The sequence below is a fragment of the Symphalangus syndactylus genome, chromosome 6 (assembly GCF_028878055.3).
Source record: "Symphalangus syndactylus isolate Jambi chromosome 6, NHGRI_mSymSyn1-v2.1_pri, whole genome shotgun sequence".
NCBI classification, from domain to species: domain Eukaryota; kingdom Metazoa; phylum Chordata; class Mammalia; order Primates; family Hylobatidae; genus Symphalangus; species Symphalangus syndactylus.
In genome coordinates, this window is record NC_072428.2 from 51,610,521 (window position 1) to 51,631,402 (window position 20,882).

The 20,882-nt window shown below is 41.0% G+C and overlaps 1 protein-coding gene across 1 annotated transcript; it reads right to left on the reverse strand.

Moving 5' to 3' along the window:
- Nucleotides 1–5,054: 5,054 nt before the first annotated feature.
- LOC129485282 (olfactory receptor 52K2-like) lies at nt 5,055–10,561 on the reverse strand. Its single transcript, XM_055284660.2, is given in 2 exon segments — nt 5,055–6,058; nt 10,488–10,561. Coding segments are annotated over 2 exon segments (1,065 nt in total). The 3' UTR covers nt 5,055–5,067.
- Between the last annotated feature and the right edge of the window lie 10,321 nt (nt 10,562–20,882).

Here is a 20,882-nt window from a genome sequence, read left to right on the forward strand (position 1 = left end):
CCGAAGGTTTGAGGATAGGTTCTTTTTTCCAAATAAAAAATCAAATTTTATCATTTGTTGCTTTTTCTTATGTTTAGTTCTTTCATTATCCTTCCAATATTTTAACATAAGACCTAGAGGGCTATCTGAGTGTATTTTATTGTCCATCTTTTCCTTTTCATCCTGTCTTGCTTGGGCTAGTTCCCATCCTAGAAGTTTTAGGTGTTTCCTGAGTGTGACCCCTAAGTAGGGGGTCAACATCTCTTACCAGAGATTTCTTGTACCCTCTACTCTAGAGGCTCAACCCCCTTACTGGAGGTTTCTTGCACTCCTTTGCTTTTGCTTTTTCCACCTCTGGCTGCTTCCCCAGAGCGAATTTAGGTCCCTCTTAGCATTGGTGTGTTGGTATAAACCCCACAACAGGAATCCACCATAAGCCATATGAGGTGACCATGGAACTGCAGATCAGGACCACACTTGCTTTGCACTCAATTGTGCAGCTCACTCACACCTTTTCAACTTCCAGGATGCCCTGACTGCCAAGAAACACTTTACTGCCCCTGTGGTTTTTCTTACTGTAGTCTCTGCACAGTTACCTGGTTGCTGCAGTATTTGTAGGCCTTTTCCTCCCACGTTGCTGAGAGTCCTGGCTTATTCATCACACCGGGTGGGGCTCAATTCCTTATTCCTGAGGCCACTGCAGTGAGGCAGCGGGATGTGTCTCCTCATGACAGGGGATCGCAGACCCTTCCCCGGAGGAGAATGGGATCCCTGATGAGCCCCCAAATTGTTAGAAACAAATGCTCAATGCCACAAAGAAGAACCAGCACTCAGGCAAAAAGTTGTCTCAGAATGGCAATTTACTTCTGCAGAATGGTGCTACCTGTATCAGCCACAATTGCAAGGGCACACCAAACAAAGAAGAAAAGGGGTTTTTATACCTAATTCCTGTTTCTGTGTCCTTTCCCCATTGGCTGCAGTTGGACCTCACAATCTAAGCTATCCAGATTGGCTAAGACTTAAACTTCTCCAAATAGGGTAAAAGACTTAAACTTTTCCAAATGGAGTAAATGCACAATTTGCAAAGGGAGGAGGGCAGGGAGAGACTGTTATTAACTAGGCAGAAGGGAAGGCATGTCTAGGTATGTCTGGGTGCAGCAAGGCGGGGAGGGTTGGTCACAGAACAGAGAGAAAAAGGAAGTTTGAAACTTTTTCCAAATATAAGGTAGTGAGAATGAGGACTTTGAAGGCCAAAGCAGGGAGAAGGGCTAATTTACAATCTTACAACTTACAACAAAAGAGTTAAGTTTTGAGGAGGAACTTAGTTGCTCTAACACCAATATCTAGTCCCATATCTGCTTCTGTTATGGGTATATAAGGTATCCAAGTTATCAGCAGTGAATCTGTATAGGTTTGCAGCAACCTCAATTCTTGCCTCCTCAGAAAAAAGAATTTGAGGGGCATAAGGCAGAAAAAGAGACCAAGGCAAGTCTCGGAACAGGAGTGGAAGTTTATTAAAAAGCTTTAGAGCGGGCACCAGGTACAGTGGCTCACACCTGTAATCCCAGCATTTTGGGAGGCTGAGGTGGGTGGATCAGCTGACGTCAGAAGTTCGAGACCAGCCTGACCAACAAAGTGAAACCCCGTCTCTACTAAAAATAGAAAAATTAGCCAGGCATGGTGGTAGGCACCTGTAGTCCCAGCTAATCAGGAGGCTGCAACAGAAGAATTGCTTGAACCCGGGAAGCGGTGGTTACAGTGAGCTGAGATCATGCCATTGCATTCCAGCCTGGGTTACAGAGAGAGACTCTATCTCAAAAAAAAAAAAAAAACAAAAAAAAGCCTTAGAGCAGGAAAGAAAGGAAAGTACACTTGGAAGAGACCCAAGCAGGCTACTTGAAGGACAAGTGCCCCACTTAATCTTGATCCTGGGACTTTATAAGATGGCCCAATTCAAGGGTCTTGCACCCCTTTCCCATGATTCTTCCCTTAGGGTGGGCTGCCTGAATGCACAGTGCCCTCCTTACCCTTAGGAAGTGAGCATGTGCAGTGTGTTTAAGAAGTTGTACACATGCCCATCTGAGGCTTTCTTCAGTTTTCTGGCAGAATGCCTCTGGAGGGTCATACTCCACCACTTTGTTTTTTAATGAACATGCCCAGGCTCACTTGCTCATTTCCTGTGATTTTACTGGAAGCTGATTACCAATCTCAAGTATTTTCATCTATTTTGGAAGTTGCCTGTCTTAGGTACCTGAATTCAATTAACACTTTAGTGTGGCAGCTTGGACCACCAGGAGATTGTCTCTCCCTGGCACTGATGGCCAAGTTATCATTTTTAGAGGGGCAGTGTGGTAACGGCCCAACCATCACTTGACTATAGTCAGACATTCCTGGTGGGTAGGTGGTAGGGCCCTCTCCTGCCCCACTCATGCCTGTCTAACTACCTGTAATGTTTTCCCCCACTCAAGAGCCCAAGACCCCAAATCTTTGGAGGAAAATGGATGAAGGTCAGTCTTTTTTAACTGCTTTCTGCTGACAAAGGGGTGGGGGTGGTTCTGTGGGTCTTGGCCCCTTGATGTCAGGGCAGGAGGGTGACTCAGTGGGTTGGCAAAAGTGGTATCCAGCCAGGTCCAAGGGAGACAGGGGCAGAATTTTGCCTACTTTCTGTCCACTGATGAGCAGTCTAGCAGTCCCCTGTAGAAGGGTACCTCTTGAATATTGAGAGGACAGTATCCTTCACTGAGGACCATCTGGAGCTTGATAGCCTGGGGGTGAGAGGAGACAAATTGGGTTTAGAATTGAGAAGACCTGAACCAAAAAGGTGCAAAACTAGGAGAATAACAAGCGGTCCTAAAAAGGAAAGAACCCAGGAGAACCATTTCCAGGCTCCTTCCCAATCTAACCAACCCTGAGAGGCAAGTTCCCATAAATGGAGGCTTGATTTGGAAGTCGTGTGATGTTGTCCTGTACTTTTCACCGTTGGTTTACCCAAAAGCAATATTTTTCATCTAAGGATAAACAAAGTCCTCCTTGTGCTGCCATTAGTGTATCTAGTCCTCAACAGTTCTGGAGGGAAAGCAAATTAATACAGCCACCCTGAAAAACAGTATGGAAGTTCCTCAAAATACTAAAAATATAACTACCATTAGATTGAGTAATCCTGCTACTAGGTGTTTATTCAAAAGAAAGAAATCAATATGTCAAAGAGATATCTGTATTCCTATATTTAGTACTAGACACAATAGCCAAACTATGGAATCAATGTAAGTGCTATTAATATAGGAATGGATAAAGAAAATATGATACACATGGAATATTATTCAGTCATAAGAATGAAATCCTGTCACTTGCAGCAACATGGATGAAACTGTAGGTCATTAAGTTAAGTGAAACAAGCCAGGTACAGAAAAACAATTATTGTATTTCTCACTCATATGGATGCTAAGAAAGTATAGCTCATGAAAATAGAGAGCAGATTGGTGGTTACTGGGGGCTGGGAAGGGAGGCAGGGAGGATAAGAGATTGATTGAGTATAAAAATACAGCTAGATATAAAAAATAACAAGACGTAGTGTTCAAGAAATCAGTAGGGACTATAGAAAACAGTCTACCGTATACTTCCAAATAGCTAGAAGAGAATAATTTTAATGTTCCTAGCATAAAGAAACAAAACATTTAAGGTCATGGATATTCCAATTATCCTGATTTGATCATTATATATTATATGAATATATCAGAATATCACATATACTCCAAAAATATACACATGTAGCATGTAGCAATTTTTTATGTAATACATTATTTCTCTGGGGTATTTTTTTTATGTGTCAAAGGGAATTATAACAGCAGAGGTGGAATGTAAGGTGAAGTAAAACTCTAGGTTCTTGCTATACCCTTCCCTCCTGGACAGCTTCCAGCCTTCTACACCCCACCTGACATAGGCTTGGAAATTATCTTTCAAGGCTAAATAATATAGATAGATAAATAGAGAAAGATATAGTGATAGCAAAAGAGATATATAATTTCTAAACAATAATATCTGAGGAAACAAGTGGGTCAGAAGATAACAGCAGAACAATGTATTTATACAGGGCTTGTGTGAAAAGCTTAGCTGTGTTGTCAGGATTAATAGAGAATTATATAGTAGGTAAGTTCACATGAGACAGGAAAAGAGAAACATAAATCAATATTCTTGCCTCCTATCTGCTTGGTCTTGCTCTTCTTTTATTATGCTGGGCCTTGGGATGGAAATTTCAGAACAGAATCTATCATAATTATCATTTCCTTCTCTGTCTTAGGACAAATACACAAGCCTGACACCCCTAATTTAGTATATGTGTCACCATCCCCTATCAGATTTGGTGGAATTAGTAAATAAATGAGCAATTCTCATTCTTGAAAACATAAGATACATCTATGTGCAAAGAAAGAGTTGAATGATACATAAAGCCAGAGGACATGTCTTATTCAAAGTACTTAATAAAAGGAATTGGACATAAGGATGGATTGGTAAATATAAGTTAAAGAATACACATACTGGCTTAGGTGAAAAAATGATTTTCTGGCAAGCATAGGTGTCTTACTCAGAACCTGCAGCCCTGGAATTTTGCAAACTTCCTAATACTGAGTGTTTCATCAGAAGCTGGACACCACCAGTCAGAATGAATGAAGGATTCCTATGTCAGGTATACTGTTGGCCTTCACCCAGGTCCTGAGTGGATAGTTCACCAAATTCCCAATGACTAAGAAAAGAAACTCGGATTTTCAAAGTCTTTTCTTCAGCAAATGAAGTTGAAAGCATCTTTGTGTCTTTCGGTGAAGTCACCTGGAGACCCATGGGTCAAGACTCTGTCAAGTTACTGATAGGGGTGAGGGCACTGTGAGGAGACAGCACAGTCAGCATGTTCAATCCACAGGCTACCAGAGGACACAGACCCATGAATCCTGAACAGACTGGTGGCTCTGAGTTTCAGGACATCATTTTTTTTTTCCAAGAAAAAACTAAACATGAAGATCCTGGCAGCCGTGCACATCCTACCATAGCCTGTCCCAGCAGACAAGCCAACCCATTCTTTCTCCACCTCACTCTCTACGTATCCTTCCTTAGGAATACTCCCAAGATGCTCTCATGGATTTGCTTGGTCTTGACACCATAGATTATGGGATTGACCATGAGTGGGAAGAGCAGATAGAAATTGGCAAGGAGGATGTGGACATGAGGGCCAGCATGGCGGGCTACACGATGCATGACTGAAGAGATGACCACAGGTGTGTAGAAGGCTAAGATGGCACCTATATGAGAGACACATGTCCCAAATGCCTTGTAGCGGGCCTCCTGAGAGGCAAGCAGTAGAACTGCCTGAAGAATAAAGATATAAGACAGGATCACAAAGAGCAGATCCAACACCACAATAAACATGGCCACAGCAATGCCATAGATGTTGTTGAAGCTAGTGTCCCCACACGCCAGCCTCACCACAGCCATATGTTCACAGTAGCAGTGGGCAATCACTGGGCCTCAGCAGTAGTGGAAGCGTCTCAGCAGGAAGGGAAGTGGAGTCATTGGTGTCACAGCCCGGGCCACAGCAGCCATGCCAATCTTGGTGATGAGGGACCCAGTCAGGACCTTGGTGTAGTGCAGTGGCTTGCAGATGGCCACATAGCGGTCAAAGGCCATGGCCAGCAGCACTGCTGACTCCATGATGGAGAAGGAGTGAAGGAAGAACATCTGGGCCAGACAGGCAAAGAAGTTGATCTCCCGATCCCTGAACCAGAATATGGCAAGCATTTTGGGCAGTGCTGAGGAGGAAAGGACCAGGTCGATGGTTGCCAACATGGCCAGAAAGAGGTACATGGGCTCATGGAGGGCTGCATCAGCCTGAATGATGAGAAGGAGGGTGCAGTTTCCAAGCAGGGCCAGTGTATATGCTGAGCAGAAGGGGATGGAGATCCAGATGTGCAGGTGTTCCAGGCCTGGAATCCCCATCAACAAGAAGGCAATTGGATGTGTTGAGGTGATATATTGGAGGCTGACATGGCTCCTGGGAATTCTCTTCCTCCTTATCTGCTTCCACAGGGCCCTTCCAGAGAATATTCAATATCAGCAGAATTACAATGCTCACATTCAAACTCTGATCATTCTTGTAAGAAGATTAGTTCTTATCCCCATTTTTAGACATTAAAAGAAATTAGAAAATAATCATATGTATCATGAAATATTATGCATGATCCTTGCCCTTAAGGTGCTTATAAAAACACTGGGTGCTCAGGACATTTAATTCCAATAAAGCTAGTATTACAAAGCAGCCTTATTGAGAAATCAAGTGGAGGAAGAGCCTTTTGTGGCCTGCATGTGGCCAAAAGCAACTTTGTAAAGAATACAGATTGCTGCTTAATTCAAATCATACCCATAAACATTTACCGTCACTGTCTTCCTATTGCCTTCCAGCTCAAACTATACTCCCAATTATGAAAGAGTTTCTGCCCTGAAATGTCAATCTTGGTCATATGAAAAATAAATGTAGTTAGCACTTTCTAATAATTCACTTCCCTACAAGTTCTTTAGATTTTTTTTCTAGCAGGGGTTTCGTAGGTCCTTATTTGACACTCAGAAATCCCTCCAGCTAAAGCCCTACCTCCAGGTAACTTGAGAACATGAGAAGCCCTTTTGTTCTCTTTCACCTAACTGCAGTTTAACCTTCATCTCTACATACTTCTTCCTTCCTGGACCTCACGACATTCAGAAGAAGAGATGCCCCACACTTACCTTTTTGCAAGACTGACCTATTCCCTTCACACTATTTTTCCATCTGGGATCCTTATCATTCTTTTTCCACCTTCTGTTGTCATTTCCCTTGAAAACGTTTAAATATTTCCTTCCAATATTTTTGACCTGTGCCACCTTTTTTTTCAGTTCCTGCCTAAAAACTTTCTTTTGAGGATTTTGAGATCTTTTAAAACACTTAGCACAAATCTGAAACAGTGCTCAGTAAATGTGGACACTTATGAATTGAGAAAACAAAAGATTAAGTCACTAACAATCAGAACAGTTGGAAAACATCAAAGATGAAACTTCAGCTTTGAGAACTCTGGTTTGCTGCCTCCCAATACAATGTCTTAAATCACTACACTCTTCTGCTTCTACCTCATTGCTTCCTAAGAAGTATAAATCCAGCAGCATATTCAAGTTAACAGAAATATAACTCAAACTCATTATCATGATATAGGAAAAAAATTAGAATCTAAACACTTGGGTTTAAGAAATGATTGAGCCATCAGCCTACCAATAGAAACTAGTATTAATCACTGAAATTTTTAAAGATTTAGGTTCCTCACCTATAGATGAAGGCATAACCATATCTTCCATGACAATTTTACAGCTTCATCGTGAGGAAAGATATAAATCATGAGAAGAGTCCCTGTAAACTGTAAAGCATTGTAAAACTGTTATTTGTCATTACAATATTCCCCCTCCCACACAAATCTGCCCCCTTTTTTAAAATGTTTTTCTTGACATCAGCACAATCCTGCATTCCTTGGCCTTATATCTCCCTCCATCTAACACCCGCAACTGTTTTCCTTCACAACAACATTTGTTGAAAAAGTTGAGTAATTCATTCTCTACTTCCTCATCTCTTAATTTTAAATTCCTTCCGTTCTAGCTCCCATTTCCTCTACTCCCCTTACATGATCTTATCATTGCTTATTTATTCCCCTCTCTCTCTCTTCTTTTCTCTCCTCTTTTTGTTTCCCTTTTATTCTCATACTTCTCTAGGTACTCTCTTAGGTGGTAAAAATGCCAAGAGAAATCAATATTCAGGGAATGCTCAAATGTCTAGCTTCTACTCTGAGTTCCCAACTAGCATATCCTACTTCCCACTGGATAGCTCTACTTCAAAGTCTCATAGGCATCTCAAACAAAATAGGGCCAAAACAGAAATCTCTCTCCACAAACTCTTTCCTCTCCATGACTTGCCCATCTCAGTATGTATTATTACCATCCATCCCATAGCTAGGTCAGAAACCCAGGGGGTAATCCTTGAGTCAGTCTGCTTCCTCATCCTTTATATCCAATTTCAAAAGGCAAGTGTGATCAACCTATATGTTCCAGTCCGTACTCTTTTGTGTGTGCCTTGCCAAGCACTCTTACTTAAGTCACCATCATCTTTCATCTGGACTACAAAAGTCTCTTAACTCTTCTCAGTGGTATGGAATCTTGTACTCTCTATAATAACTCATTCTCTGTACTGCAGCCAAAAAGGCCATTTAAGAAAGCAAGTTCTATCAGGCAAGGCCTTCACTAAAGCCTTCATGGGCTACCATTGTACTTACTTCTGGCTTACAAGATCCTGCTTGGTCTGGTCACTACTCACTTTTCAGCCTCATCTCTTCCCCTTCTCCTTTCATTATTCTCCAGGCATATGGCCTTCCACAGATACTGGAGCTCATGGATTTCTCAGTCAGTGATGGTGGCCCTTGATCCTGCCCCTGAATTGTCTCATACTGTTCTTCTCTCCATGCCCTGTGCCTTCCATAATTGACATATCATCATCTCTTTCCTGTGTCAGTATAAAAACCTCCTTAGTTTTCTACCCCTGCTCACCTCATCCACTACAGTGTGACAAACCACATATTTTATTAGTTTAGTGCAAAAGTAATTGTGGTTTTTGCCATTACTTTGTATGCAAAAACCACAATTGCTTTTGAGCCAACCCAACACTTCTGTGCTGAAAACCACTTATAGGATCTCATTGCTACAAGAAAAATAAAAATCACTAAACACTTGTGAAAACCTATTCCTGCCTAAATTGTTGGCCTTACTCCTTTTAGTCCCCTAAATATTCATCCTAGGTTCAACCACACTGGGTTATTTGCCATTTCCTGAAAGGGTAATGTTTGTAGCTCATACTGTTTATCTGGAATTCTTTCCTCTGTCCCCTTTCATACCTAGTCAAGATCCTGCCACCTTCTTGGTGAAGTCTTTTCAGACTCTTCCAGGAAGATGTTCTCAGTCATTTCAATGAAGATTCACTAACGCATTGAATCAAATAGCACAATGAGGGTACCATCTGTGTTACCTCTGCATGTATCTAGTAATCATCAGGCCATGAATTCTTTGAGTACAAAGGCTGTGACTTTATTCACTTCTATATTCAGACTTTATTGAACATGGTTGATACTCAATAAGTGCCTTTTTATTTTTAACCTTTTTAAACTTTTAGGTTCAAGGGTACATGTGTTCGTTTGTTATACAGGTAAATGTGAGTCATGGGGGTTTATTGTACAGATTATTCCATCACTCAGGTACTAAACCTAATACCCAATAGTTATTTTTTCTGCTCCTCTCCCTCCTCCCACCCTCCACCTTCAGATAGGCCCCAGTGTCTGTTGTTCCCCCTTTTTTGTCCATAAAGAATAGCACTAGGAAAAGAAAAGTGCTATTTTAAATGAATGCATGAATGATTCACTTCCTGGAGAAACTTACTCCTTCCTTCCTACTGCATAATATACCACCCTCTGATCCAAACTGAGACTTACCTCCACACATGGAAAATTCTATGAAATTTCCCATCACTTTTTGTTACCTAGGTCAGAATAAAAGCCTGTTGTTAGAAACTCTGCCTCAAAGTCTAACATATATCTGTGCATTTTCTCCAGGACTTAACTTTGGGATGGATGCATGGAAGCCCCATGATGAAAGGACTCTTTTGTGTCTTTACCACAACTATATCCCATATAGGCACTTGCTAACTATTTCTTGAATAAATAAAAGAATGTCCTCTTATACATGTTGTCACCCTTATCCTAAGTGAATATGCTTCAATTCCAAACAGGGCTCCCCGCTCCCTGAGTGGCCTCATCTCCCTTACTCCCAGTGTGCTCCTGCTGCCCACACCTGGCCCTCCCATTTATTTGTCCTCAATCTCACAGCTTGCCTATGCTGTTTTAAAATGCCTGAGAATCCATCAACTTTCCCTCTTTCCAGTGTCCATTCAAATGTACCTCTAATTCCATTCACCATCTGACTCTGCTTATCTGGTCTTCTGCCCAACACCCTTGAACCTGCTTGGCATGAGTGCTTTGTCCGGTCCTTACATGTCGTCGTCTTATGTTTGTTTCCTGCCTTCACAGCCAAGATGTCAGCAAACAACAAAAGGAAGACTTTGTCTCCCCCAAAAGTGCATGGGGACTCCATACCTACAGAGTATTCAGTCAGTGCTGTTATCTATGTGGCAGGCCACACCTGTATCCTGAGAGGACCTTAGAATGATGGGTTTGGGAAACTGAGTCCCCAAATGGTCATGGAGGAAATAAGCGGCATATCTAGTACTAAATTTCACATCTCCTCACCCCTAATCCATGCATTAGATTCTCATAAGGAGTGCATAACCTAGATCCCTTGCATGTGTAGTTCACAGCAGGGTTTTTGCTCCAATGAGAATCTAACGCCCTGGCTGATCTGACAGAAGGAAGAGCTTAGGCAGTAATGCTCTCTCACCTACTGCTCACCTCCTGCTGTGCATCCCAGTTCCTAACAGGCCGTGGACCAGTGCCAGTCTGTGGCACAGGGGTTGGGGACCCATGGTCTATAGGACTACTATAAGACCGTGCTGCAAAGATATAACTAGTTGTTGCTGAAAACTTTAATAAGTAAGTGTACCTGACCTGTCCTTTCTACCTCCTTATTTCAGCCTCCTCCTTTTTATCCTGGACTATTATAGCAGCTACGACTTAGGTTGGGCCAGAATGTGCAGTAGGAGGGAAGTGACTAACATGGTCTGGGCCGTAGCTGAATGCTAAGGTTTTCTGGAGGAGGTCCCTAATGCACAACACAAAAAGGAGTGCATGCCTGAGAGGCAGGAAAGTTGTTCCTCTGATAATGATGGCATGGAGGATCTGGAGCTTGCAGAAGCAAGTATTTTGAGGAGGGTTGAGAGCTCTCCTGTTAGACATATACAGGGATGAGAATGAGAGAAGAGAATCAGGAGATAAGGTAATGCCTGAGATGAAGATAAGTTAGATTGTCTGAGCATAAGAGATCTGTAAGAGCTGGATTCTGCTCTGTACACTCCGTGGCTCAGCTTCCTGACCTAGCCTATTCCCCTCACATATTAAACATTCTTCTCCCATCAGGTCTCTGCTCTGCGTTTGGATTTTCCCTCTAGTGATTATTATTTTCAGTCTGATTTCTGCCATTATCCCGGTTATTCCTGTTTTCACTGCTCCCCCAGCTCATATGCCCTTGACTTGCTCCAGCCCCAGGAGCCAGTTGATTCCAGCATAGGCACCCCTCCCTAATCATCTTGTCCCTGGTCCCATCTGTGTCAGCTGTGTCACTGTGCCCTCCATCTGCCTGGTCTTCCCCTTCCACCATTGCCCCAGTTTGTGCTCACCCCTCAGCAGGAAGCTCAATTAATTTGCCACGCACTTTAGGGAAAACTGGTGCAGTTTTCCTCTCTTAGAGAAGGGTTGGGAAAGAGAGTTGGAAAGGGAGGGTCTGGCTATATCCTCATAATCAGCTGCTGTTTTCCCAAAAGAAAAAGGAAACAGGCCCTGTCTCTGAGGAATACCCTGAAAGGGCCCCATGATGAGCCTAATCTCTTCTCTGTGGCCAACTCTAGGAGCCTTCCCTGCTTCAGGCTCTGTTCTTCTGGGATTCCTGCCTCTGGCTTCCTACAGGCCCTACTCCTTCACCATTATATGGTATTCGATCATGCCTCTCCCTCGAGGCAGGATGGAGTGTGATTTCAGTAATCGGTGCGCCCTTCTCCACCCTCCCCTTCTTTCTTCACCCTCCCCTTCCTTCCGTGCAGTGCAAACTGCAAAATGGAGCCTCCTAAGAATACACAAGCAGCTGTCTTATGGGTATGCTTTCCAGTTGTGACTCAGAAAAGTGGAGTTCAGGCATAACTTGGTCAAGGTTATCTATTCTTTGTTTTATTTGGAGTTTGGATGTTTTTGTTTGCAGACAGAGCTGTGAGTTAAGGTAATAGGTGACAAATCTAGGTTTGTCTCAGCTTGTGACCTTGACAAGGCACTTAACCTCTCTGTTCTTTGGATTGTTTCTTGTTGTGGGGACAATAATCCCAGTCCTTCCCACCTCACTGGGTGGGGTGATCCAATGAGACCATTGAGGAATAACTCTCAATGTTATTATTGCTCAATTATTAACCATTAATAATACCAACATATCAATAAGCCCTCTTATTACTGGTCTTAGAGCTTGCTATTCTTCTGCCATGGTCCTGAGAAAGGAAATCGGTTTTTGCAGTAGCCTTTAAGTCCTTTAACCTGAAATAACTCTAGATGGGAGCCCAGTAGCTCCTACTGAGACTGTATTCTGGTCACATTCCCTTTCTTCCCACAGAGACACACAAATCTTCCATCGGTTATCCTAACTCTTGTCCCTCAGAGACAAGGACTTGCCTCTCACACCTAGAGTCTCCAGAACACATTGGGTTGAGGTGGACTTCTACACAGGGCTTGCATTGTGAAAATCTGAATTAAGTTTAGCAGACACAGGCTACATAGAGATGGTGATCCAGACTTGAAGTTCACAAGCTTATATTAGGAACGTCATTGTGGAAGATACCAGGCTGTGTTAGGGAAAGATTGAATTATATATTCAATTATTTTGAGAAACCACCATATGCCATTTTCCACAGTGGCTACACTATTTTGCATTCCCACCACCAGTATACGTGATTCCAACCTTACTACTTCCTCAACACTATTTTCTGGATTTTGATCATAGCCATCCTACTGGCTGTGAAAATAGTATCTCAATGTGTTTCCATTTGTATTTCCCTAATGATTACTGATGTTAGGCCTCTTTTCTTATTGGCCATTTGTATATCTTCAGAAAAATGTTTATTCAAGTCCTTTGCCCATTTTTGAATTGGATTATTTGGTGGGGGGGTATTGTTGTAGGAGTTCTTTATATACTCTGGATAGTAATACCTTATTAGACGTATGCTTTGCAAACACTCTCCTATTCTGTAGGTTGCCTTTCTACTCTCTTGATAGTCCTTCCATGAACAGAAGTTCTTAGTTTTGATGAAGTCCAATTTATTTTTCTTTTGAGGCCTATACTTTTGGTGTCATAACCAAGAAAACATTGCTAAATCCAAAGTCCTGAAGCTTTTTGCTTATGTTTTCTTGTATGGGTTTTATGATTTTAGATCTTATATTCCATCTTTGATCCATTTGATTTAATTTTTTTATATGGTAAATGTCCAACTTCAGTCTTTTGCATGTGGATATCCAGTTTTCCCAGCACCATTTGTTTGAAAACACAAATAATGAATTCTTTTTGTTTTTTCCACAAGTTATTGGGGTACAGGTGGTATTTGGTTACATGAGTAAGTTCTTCAGTGGAGATTTGTGAGAACCGGGTGCACCCATCACCCGAGCAGGATACATTGCACCATATTTGTTGTCTTTTATCCCTTGCCCCCTCCCACTCTTCCCCCTAAGTCCCCAAAGTCCATTGTATCATCCTTATGGCTTTGCATCCTCATTTTACCCAACCCCATTTTACCCAATAGCATTTGGCAGTTGAGCATTTCCCAGTTCCTGGTTTCCTGAACAACATTATCTTGCAGGTTTTCTTTCTTCCTCATTAGTGTTGTCTTCTGGCTAGTTCTTTTTTTCCTCTCCTTTGAATCTCTTCTCTTTGTACACTAACTTGTAGGCATTTTCATCATTTTTCATGGTTTTAACTATCTACTCTTTGATAACTCACAACTCTATATCTTCAACTCAGATATCTCCCTTGAACTTCAAATTGGTAAATTATTTTCTTTCTTTTTTTTTTTTTGAATGGCATGCCTGTTTTATTTAATTTTTTCTTTAAAACACTGAAAGTGTGGTCCTGTATCAGCAGCATTACCTGGGAGGAATTCACAGGCTCTCAGGCCCACTCCAGACTTTTTATTATTATTATACCTTAAGTTCTAGGGTATATATGAACAACATGCAGGTTTGTTACATATGTATACATGTGCCATGTTGGTGTGCTGCACCCATTAACTTGGCATTTACATTAGGTATATCTCCTAACACTATCCCTCCTCCATCCCACCACCCCACAACAGGCCCCGGTGTGTGATGTTCCCTAACCTGTGTCCAAGTGTTCTCATTGTTCAATTCCCACCTATGAGTGAGAACATGCAGTCTCTGGTTTTCTGTCCTTGCGATAGTTTGCTCAGAATGGTTTCCAGCTTCATCTATGTCCTTACAAAGGACATGAACTCATCATTTTTTATGGCTGCATAGTATTCCATGGTGTATATGTGCCACATTTCCTTAATCCAGTCTATCATTGATGGACATTTGGGTTGGTTCCACGTCTTTGCTATTGTGAATAGTGCCACAATAAACATATGCGTGCATGTGTCTTTATAGCAGCATGATTTATAATCCTTTGGGTATATACCTAGTAATGGGATGGCTGGGTCAAATGGTATTTCTAGTTCTAGATCCTCGAGGAATCACCACACTGTCTTCCACAATGGTTGAACTAGTTTACAGTCCCACCAACAGTGTAAAAGTGCTCCTATTTCTCCACATCCTCTCCAGCACCTGTTGTTTCCTGGCTTTTTAATGATCGCCATTCTAACTGGTGTGAGATGGTATCCCATTGTGGTTTTGATTTGCATTTCTCTGGCCAGTGATGATGAGCACTTTTTCCTGTGTCTGTTGGCTGCATAAATGTCTTCTTTTGAGAAGTGTCTGTTGATATCCTTTGCCCACTTTTTGATGGGCTTGTTTGATTTTTTTCTTGTAAATTTGCTTCTTTGTAGATTCTGGATATTAGCCTTTTGTCAGATGGGTAGATTGTAAAAATGTTCTCCCATTGTGTAGGTTGCCTGTTCACTCTGATGATAGTTTCTTTTGCTGTGCAGAAGCTCTTTAGTTGAATTAGATCCCCCTGTTTGCAGATGACATGACTGTGTATTTAGAAAACCCCATCATCTCAGCCCAAAATCTCCTTAAGCTGATCAGCAACCTCAGCAAAGTCTCAGGATACAAAAATCAATGTGCAAAAGTCACAAGCATTCCTATCCACCAATAACAGAGAGCCAAATCATGAGTGAACTCCCATTCACAATTGCTTCAAAGAGAATAAAATACCTAGGAATCCAACTTACAAGGGATGTGAAGGACCTCTTCAAGGAGAACTACAAACCACTGCTCAACAAAATAAAAGAGGACACAAACAAATGGAAGAACATTCCATGCTCATGGATAGAAAGAATCAATATCGTGAAAATGGCCATACTGCCCAAGGTAATTTATAGATTCAATGCCATCCCCATCAAGCTACCAAAGACTTTCTTCACAGAATTGGAAAAAACTACTTTAAAGTTCATATGGAACCAGAAAAGAGCCCACATTGCTAGACAATCCTAAGCCAAAAGAACAAAGCTGGAAGCATCATGCTACCTGACTTCAAACTATACTACAAGGCTACAGTAACCAAAACAGCATGGTACTGGTACCAAAACAGAGATATAGACCAATGGAACAGAACAGAGCCCTCAGAAATAATACCACACATCTACAACCATCTGATCTTTGACAAACCTGACAAAAACAATAAATGGGGAAAGGAATCCCTATTTAATAAAAGGTGCTGGGGAAACTGGCTAGCCATATGTAAAAAGCCAAAACTGGATCCCTTCCTTACACCTTATACAAAAATTAATTCAAGGTGGATTAAAGACTTAAATATTAGACCTAAAACCATAAAAACCCTAGAAGAAAACCTAGGCAATACCATTCAGGACATAGGCATGGGCAAGGACTTCATGACTAAAACACCAAAAGCAATGGCAATTATTTTCTTTTCTAACATCTATTCTTATCTAATATACATGTCCAACTTTACAGGACCAAAACAGAACTCTGGTTCCTCTCTCCCTCCACCCCTGTAAACCTACTTTTCTCTTCGTGTTTCCTGTGCATTGAAGCCCTTCCCTTTACTCAACTTCTCAGATTGGAGCCTTCCTTGAAGCCCTTCATATTCTCATAACCCCATATTGAATCAATCTACCAACAAATCCTATCAACTGGACCTTCAAAGTATATCCCAAGTGTGATCACTTCTCATTGCCTCCCTGCTGCCACCCTGGTCTAAGGCAAAATCATTTCCTGTGTTGGCTATAACAATAACTTTTGTAAAAATAACAACTCTTTTATCCTTGTCCCTTACGTCGAACCCGGAGCAGGTATTTTAAAGTTTAAGTCACAGTATAACAGAACCCTGTTCAAAAGCTTCTGATAGCTTTCCACCACAGATCAAACAAAATTCAGTCTTCACCATGGTTTACAAATACCTTTTGGTCTCTGGACATTTGCTACCTCTCCTACCATCTCCTCCTAGTCACTCCAGTCCAGCAACTGGTGGCCTTAAACTGTCCCTTAAATTCACCAAACACGTTCCAGAAATCAAGGCCTGTATGTCTGTTCCTTTTGCCTGGAGCACTGTCTTCCATACAGCTGCATGCCTTGTTCACTTGTTTCATCAAGATTTCTACCAAATGTCACCTTCTCAGACCTATCATGACCACCCTATCTAAAATTGTGTCCCATGTCATTTTTCTGTCTTATTATCCTGTTTTTACCCACAGCACTTTAAAAATTTATTTTTCATTAACAAATTGTATATATTTATCATGTACAACACGGAGTTTTTAAATGTGTATACATTGTGGAATGGCTAAATCAAGCTAATTAACATATATTACCTCACATACTTTTCCATCTTTGTGGTGAGAGCAGTTAAAATCTACTCTCTTCATAAGTTTCAAGAATTATAATACATTGTTATTAACTGCAGTTCCCATCTTATACAATAGGTCTCTTAAATTTATTTCTTTTAACTGAAATTTTGTCTCCTTCAACCAACATTTCCTCAGTCCTGACACCCCCACACCCTGGGAACTACCATTCTACTTTCTCTACTTCTGTGTTCAACTTCTTTAGATTCCACATCTAAGTAAGATCATGCAATATTTGTCTTTTTTTTCCTGGCTTATTTCACTTCACATGAACTCCAGATTTGTATATGTTCTCAAATGACAGAATTTCCTCCTTTTTTAATGCAGAATAGTATTCCATTGTGTGTGTGTGTGTGTGTGTGTGCGTGTGTGCACACACGTGCACCACATTTTCTTTATCCATTCATCCATCCATGAACACTTAGACTGATTCTATATCCTGGCTATTACGAGTACTGCTGCAGTGAACATTGGAGTATAGGTATCTCTTCAACATATTCCTTCAGATATATATCCAATACTGGGATTGCTAGATCATATGATAGTTCTATTTTTAAGTTTTGTTAGTTCTATTTTTAATTTTTTGAGGAAACTTCATACCATGTGCCATAATGGCTATACTAATTTACATTCCTACCAACCATGTGCAATTTCTCTATACCATCTCCAATGCTTGTTATCTTACAACATTTTAATAATAGCCATTCTAACTTCAGAGCACTTTAATGCTGTAATGAACATTATTGTGGATATCTCTTTAACATTGTTTTAGACATACACCCAGTTCTGGAGTTGCTGGATCATACAGGTAGTTCTATTTTTAACTTTTTGAGGAAATTTTATACTATTTCCCATAAAGGCTGTACTGCTTTACATTCCTACCAACCGTGTGCAAGGATTCGCTTTTCTTCATATTCTCTCCAACACTTATCTTTCATCATGTTGATAATAGCCATTCTAATTTCATGGAACTTTTCAATATCTGTCGTGTATTGATTTTTTAATGCAATTGTCTCCTATTAGCATAGACGTCCCAAGAAACAAGAACTTTGTCTTCCTTGTTCAATATGGCATTCCTAGTAGTACTTAGAGAAATGCTGACACATAGTGGGTGCTCAATAATATTGTATAGAATAGTTGTTGTTGGCTGAATAAAATGTGCCCCCATAGTATCCTAAGTTAATGCTAAACATCTATGACTGTCCCTGAGACCCATAAAAATAATGAAGAGCTGAGGCTTGGCTCTGATCATTGTGGAGCTGGCAGAAAATGTAAATCATTTAATGTATCTGTTTTGCCACTGTAGAATCAGTTGAGTCCCTGAAGAACCAAATGCGAGAATGACCAAAACTTGGGATCCCCAAACTTTTCATATTTGAAGTGTCATTTCTCTGTGATCTCCCGGGGAACCTATAGGTTTGGAGAATAAAGCCTGCACCTTCGTCTTCATCATCTGGGCCAAGTCATTCCCCACTAGGTCTTCCCTTCACCATCTGCATTTAAAGCTCCTTAAAAGCAGGAATATTTCCAGACCTTTATATCTCCGGGACAATAGCAGATACATAAGCCATCAATGTGTGTTTGTTGACTTATTGTCCAAAATCAAGTTTCATATCTGCCCAGACTACATTTGATTAGAATCCAATCTGTTCTTTTGACAGCCTTCCCCCAGTACCTAACATCATCACAATCTTCTTTTAAATTCCAACAGAGAGAGAGATTCCTCCTGGTCTCTGCCTTCACAAAGTCTATCATGTAGGAATCTACTGATGATTTACCAGGTTCTAGGCACTTTATTAAAATTGTATATGCGCTATTTCATTTCAATCTTCGCCATTTTTGAAAATGGGGAACAAGAGGCTAAGAGTTGTTACTTAATTTACCTGAGGTCATGCCAACAGTATTTACAGTGAACTCTATCCCACGAATGGCATTTGATGATGCTGCATGGCAATAGAGAGAAAGGACACACACAGGGTGTCAGAAAAGAATCATGAAATCATTGGCTTTGAATTAGGCTTCAGTGGTCCCCAGAAAATGCCCAATGTCCCTTGCCTTCCAGGTTTTACACGTGCTATGTCCTCTTCCTGGTGTATTCCTCCCTTCAGACCCACTTTATCTGTCTAAACCCTAAGTCCTTGACTAACTCTTTTTTTTTTTTTAGGGTACCTGTGCACAATGTGCAGGTTTGTTACATATGTATCCATGTGCCATGTTGGTTTGCTGCACCCATTAACTCGTCATTTAGCATTAGGTATATCTCCTAATGCTGTCCCTCCCCCATCCCCCCACCCCACAACAGTCCCCGGAGTGTGATGTTCCCCTTCCTGTGTCCATGAGTTCTCATTGTTCAATTCCCACCTATGAGTGAGAACATGCGGTGTTTGGTTTTTCGTCCTTGCGATAGTTTACTGAGAATGATGGTTTCCAGTTTCATCCATGTCCCTACAAAGGACATGAACCCATCATTTTTTATGGCTGCATAGTATTCCATGGTGTACATGTGCCACATTTTCTTAATCCAGTCTATTGTTGTTGGACATTTGGGTTGGTTCCAAGTCTTTGCTATTGTGAATAGTGCCGCAATAAACATACGTGTGCATGTGTCTTTATAGCAGCATGATTTATAGTCCTTTGGGTATATACCCAGTAATGGGATGGCTGAGTCAAATGGTATTTCTAGTTCTAGATCCCTGAGGAATCACCACACTGACTTCCACAATGGTTGAACTAGTTTACAGTCCCACCAACAGTGTCAAAGTGTTCCTATTTCTCCACATCCTCTCCAGCACCTGTTGTTTCCTGACTTTTTAATGATGGCCATTCTAACTGGTGTGAGATGGTATCTCACTGTGGTTTTGATTTGCATTTCTCTGATGGCCAGTGATGATGAGCATTTTTTCATGTGTTTTTTGGCTGCATAAATGTCTTCTTTTGAGAAGTGTCTGTTCATGTCCTTCACCCACTTTTTGATGGGGTTGTTTGTTTTTTTCTTGTAAATTTGTTCGACTAATTCTTAATAGTGAATCCCTCCCCTGCCAAAAGAGCCTCTGTCTGTTTTTTAAAGTCTGCATATGTCCCATTGAATTTTAATTGATTTTAATGTCTGTCCATCCTCCAGTCCAGACTGTGACCTCCTTGAGAACAGGGGCATGATCCTTCAACCCTATGCCTTAAAATCTAGCATAATCTTTCACATATAATAGATGCTCAGTAAGTGATTGTTACATTTGATAAAATAAGATAAACACTTTTTATTGAGGGATTATCAGATACCAGGCAAAATGATAAATATTTTGTATACATCATCTAATTTAATCTTCACTGCTTCCCTACTTCACATATGAAGAACTAGTGTTCAAAAAAAATAGTTTTTCCTAAATAAACACCAAGAAGCAAATATTTTATCAGGAGTATCCAGTATTTTGGCTGGACCACACTGGAAGTTGTCTTAGGCCACACATAAAATACACTAACACTAATGATAGCTGATGAACCAAAAAAAAAAAGTCACAAAAAAATTTCATAACATTTTAAGAAAGTTTACAAATTTGCGTTGGTCTGCAGGTTGGACAAGCTGGTTTTAGATGGAGGGAGGGGGCCAGGAGAAAAAAACAAAATTAGTAAAACATTCTAAACTATGTTTCTGTGCCAAGAAAACCTTTAAGACTATTTATGCTCAAGGACCTTTCCAACTACCCCACCTACCCACATGGAACTCGCAGGATAGATCTTCTCTGCTATCCTATCCTTCCCTCTCCCATCAGGGCCTGTATTTCCAGCTTTCAATTTGCTGCCTCTTTCCAGCATCCCAGGGGTCTTTTTAGTGTCTTTATCCTCCAGGGAATTGCTACCCTCATGTAGGATGCTAATAATAGGATAAATACCCCAGCTCTTTTGCTTCCCACACTCTAACCCCTGTAGGACCAGATTCCACTATCACATCCTGCCTCAGACCTGGTTAAGTTTGTCTCTCTGTCTGTTTGGTCTTCTCAGTGTGCCTATTATATGGTTGAACAAAGACATGACTGCCACTAAGGTAATTTTTTCACTGAGGTTGTCTCTCCTTCAGATTAAAAGGACTTACAAATGAATCACACTTTTGACCACTGTTTTGTGG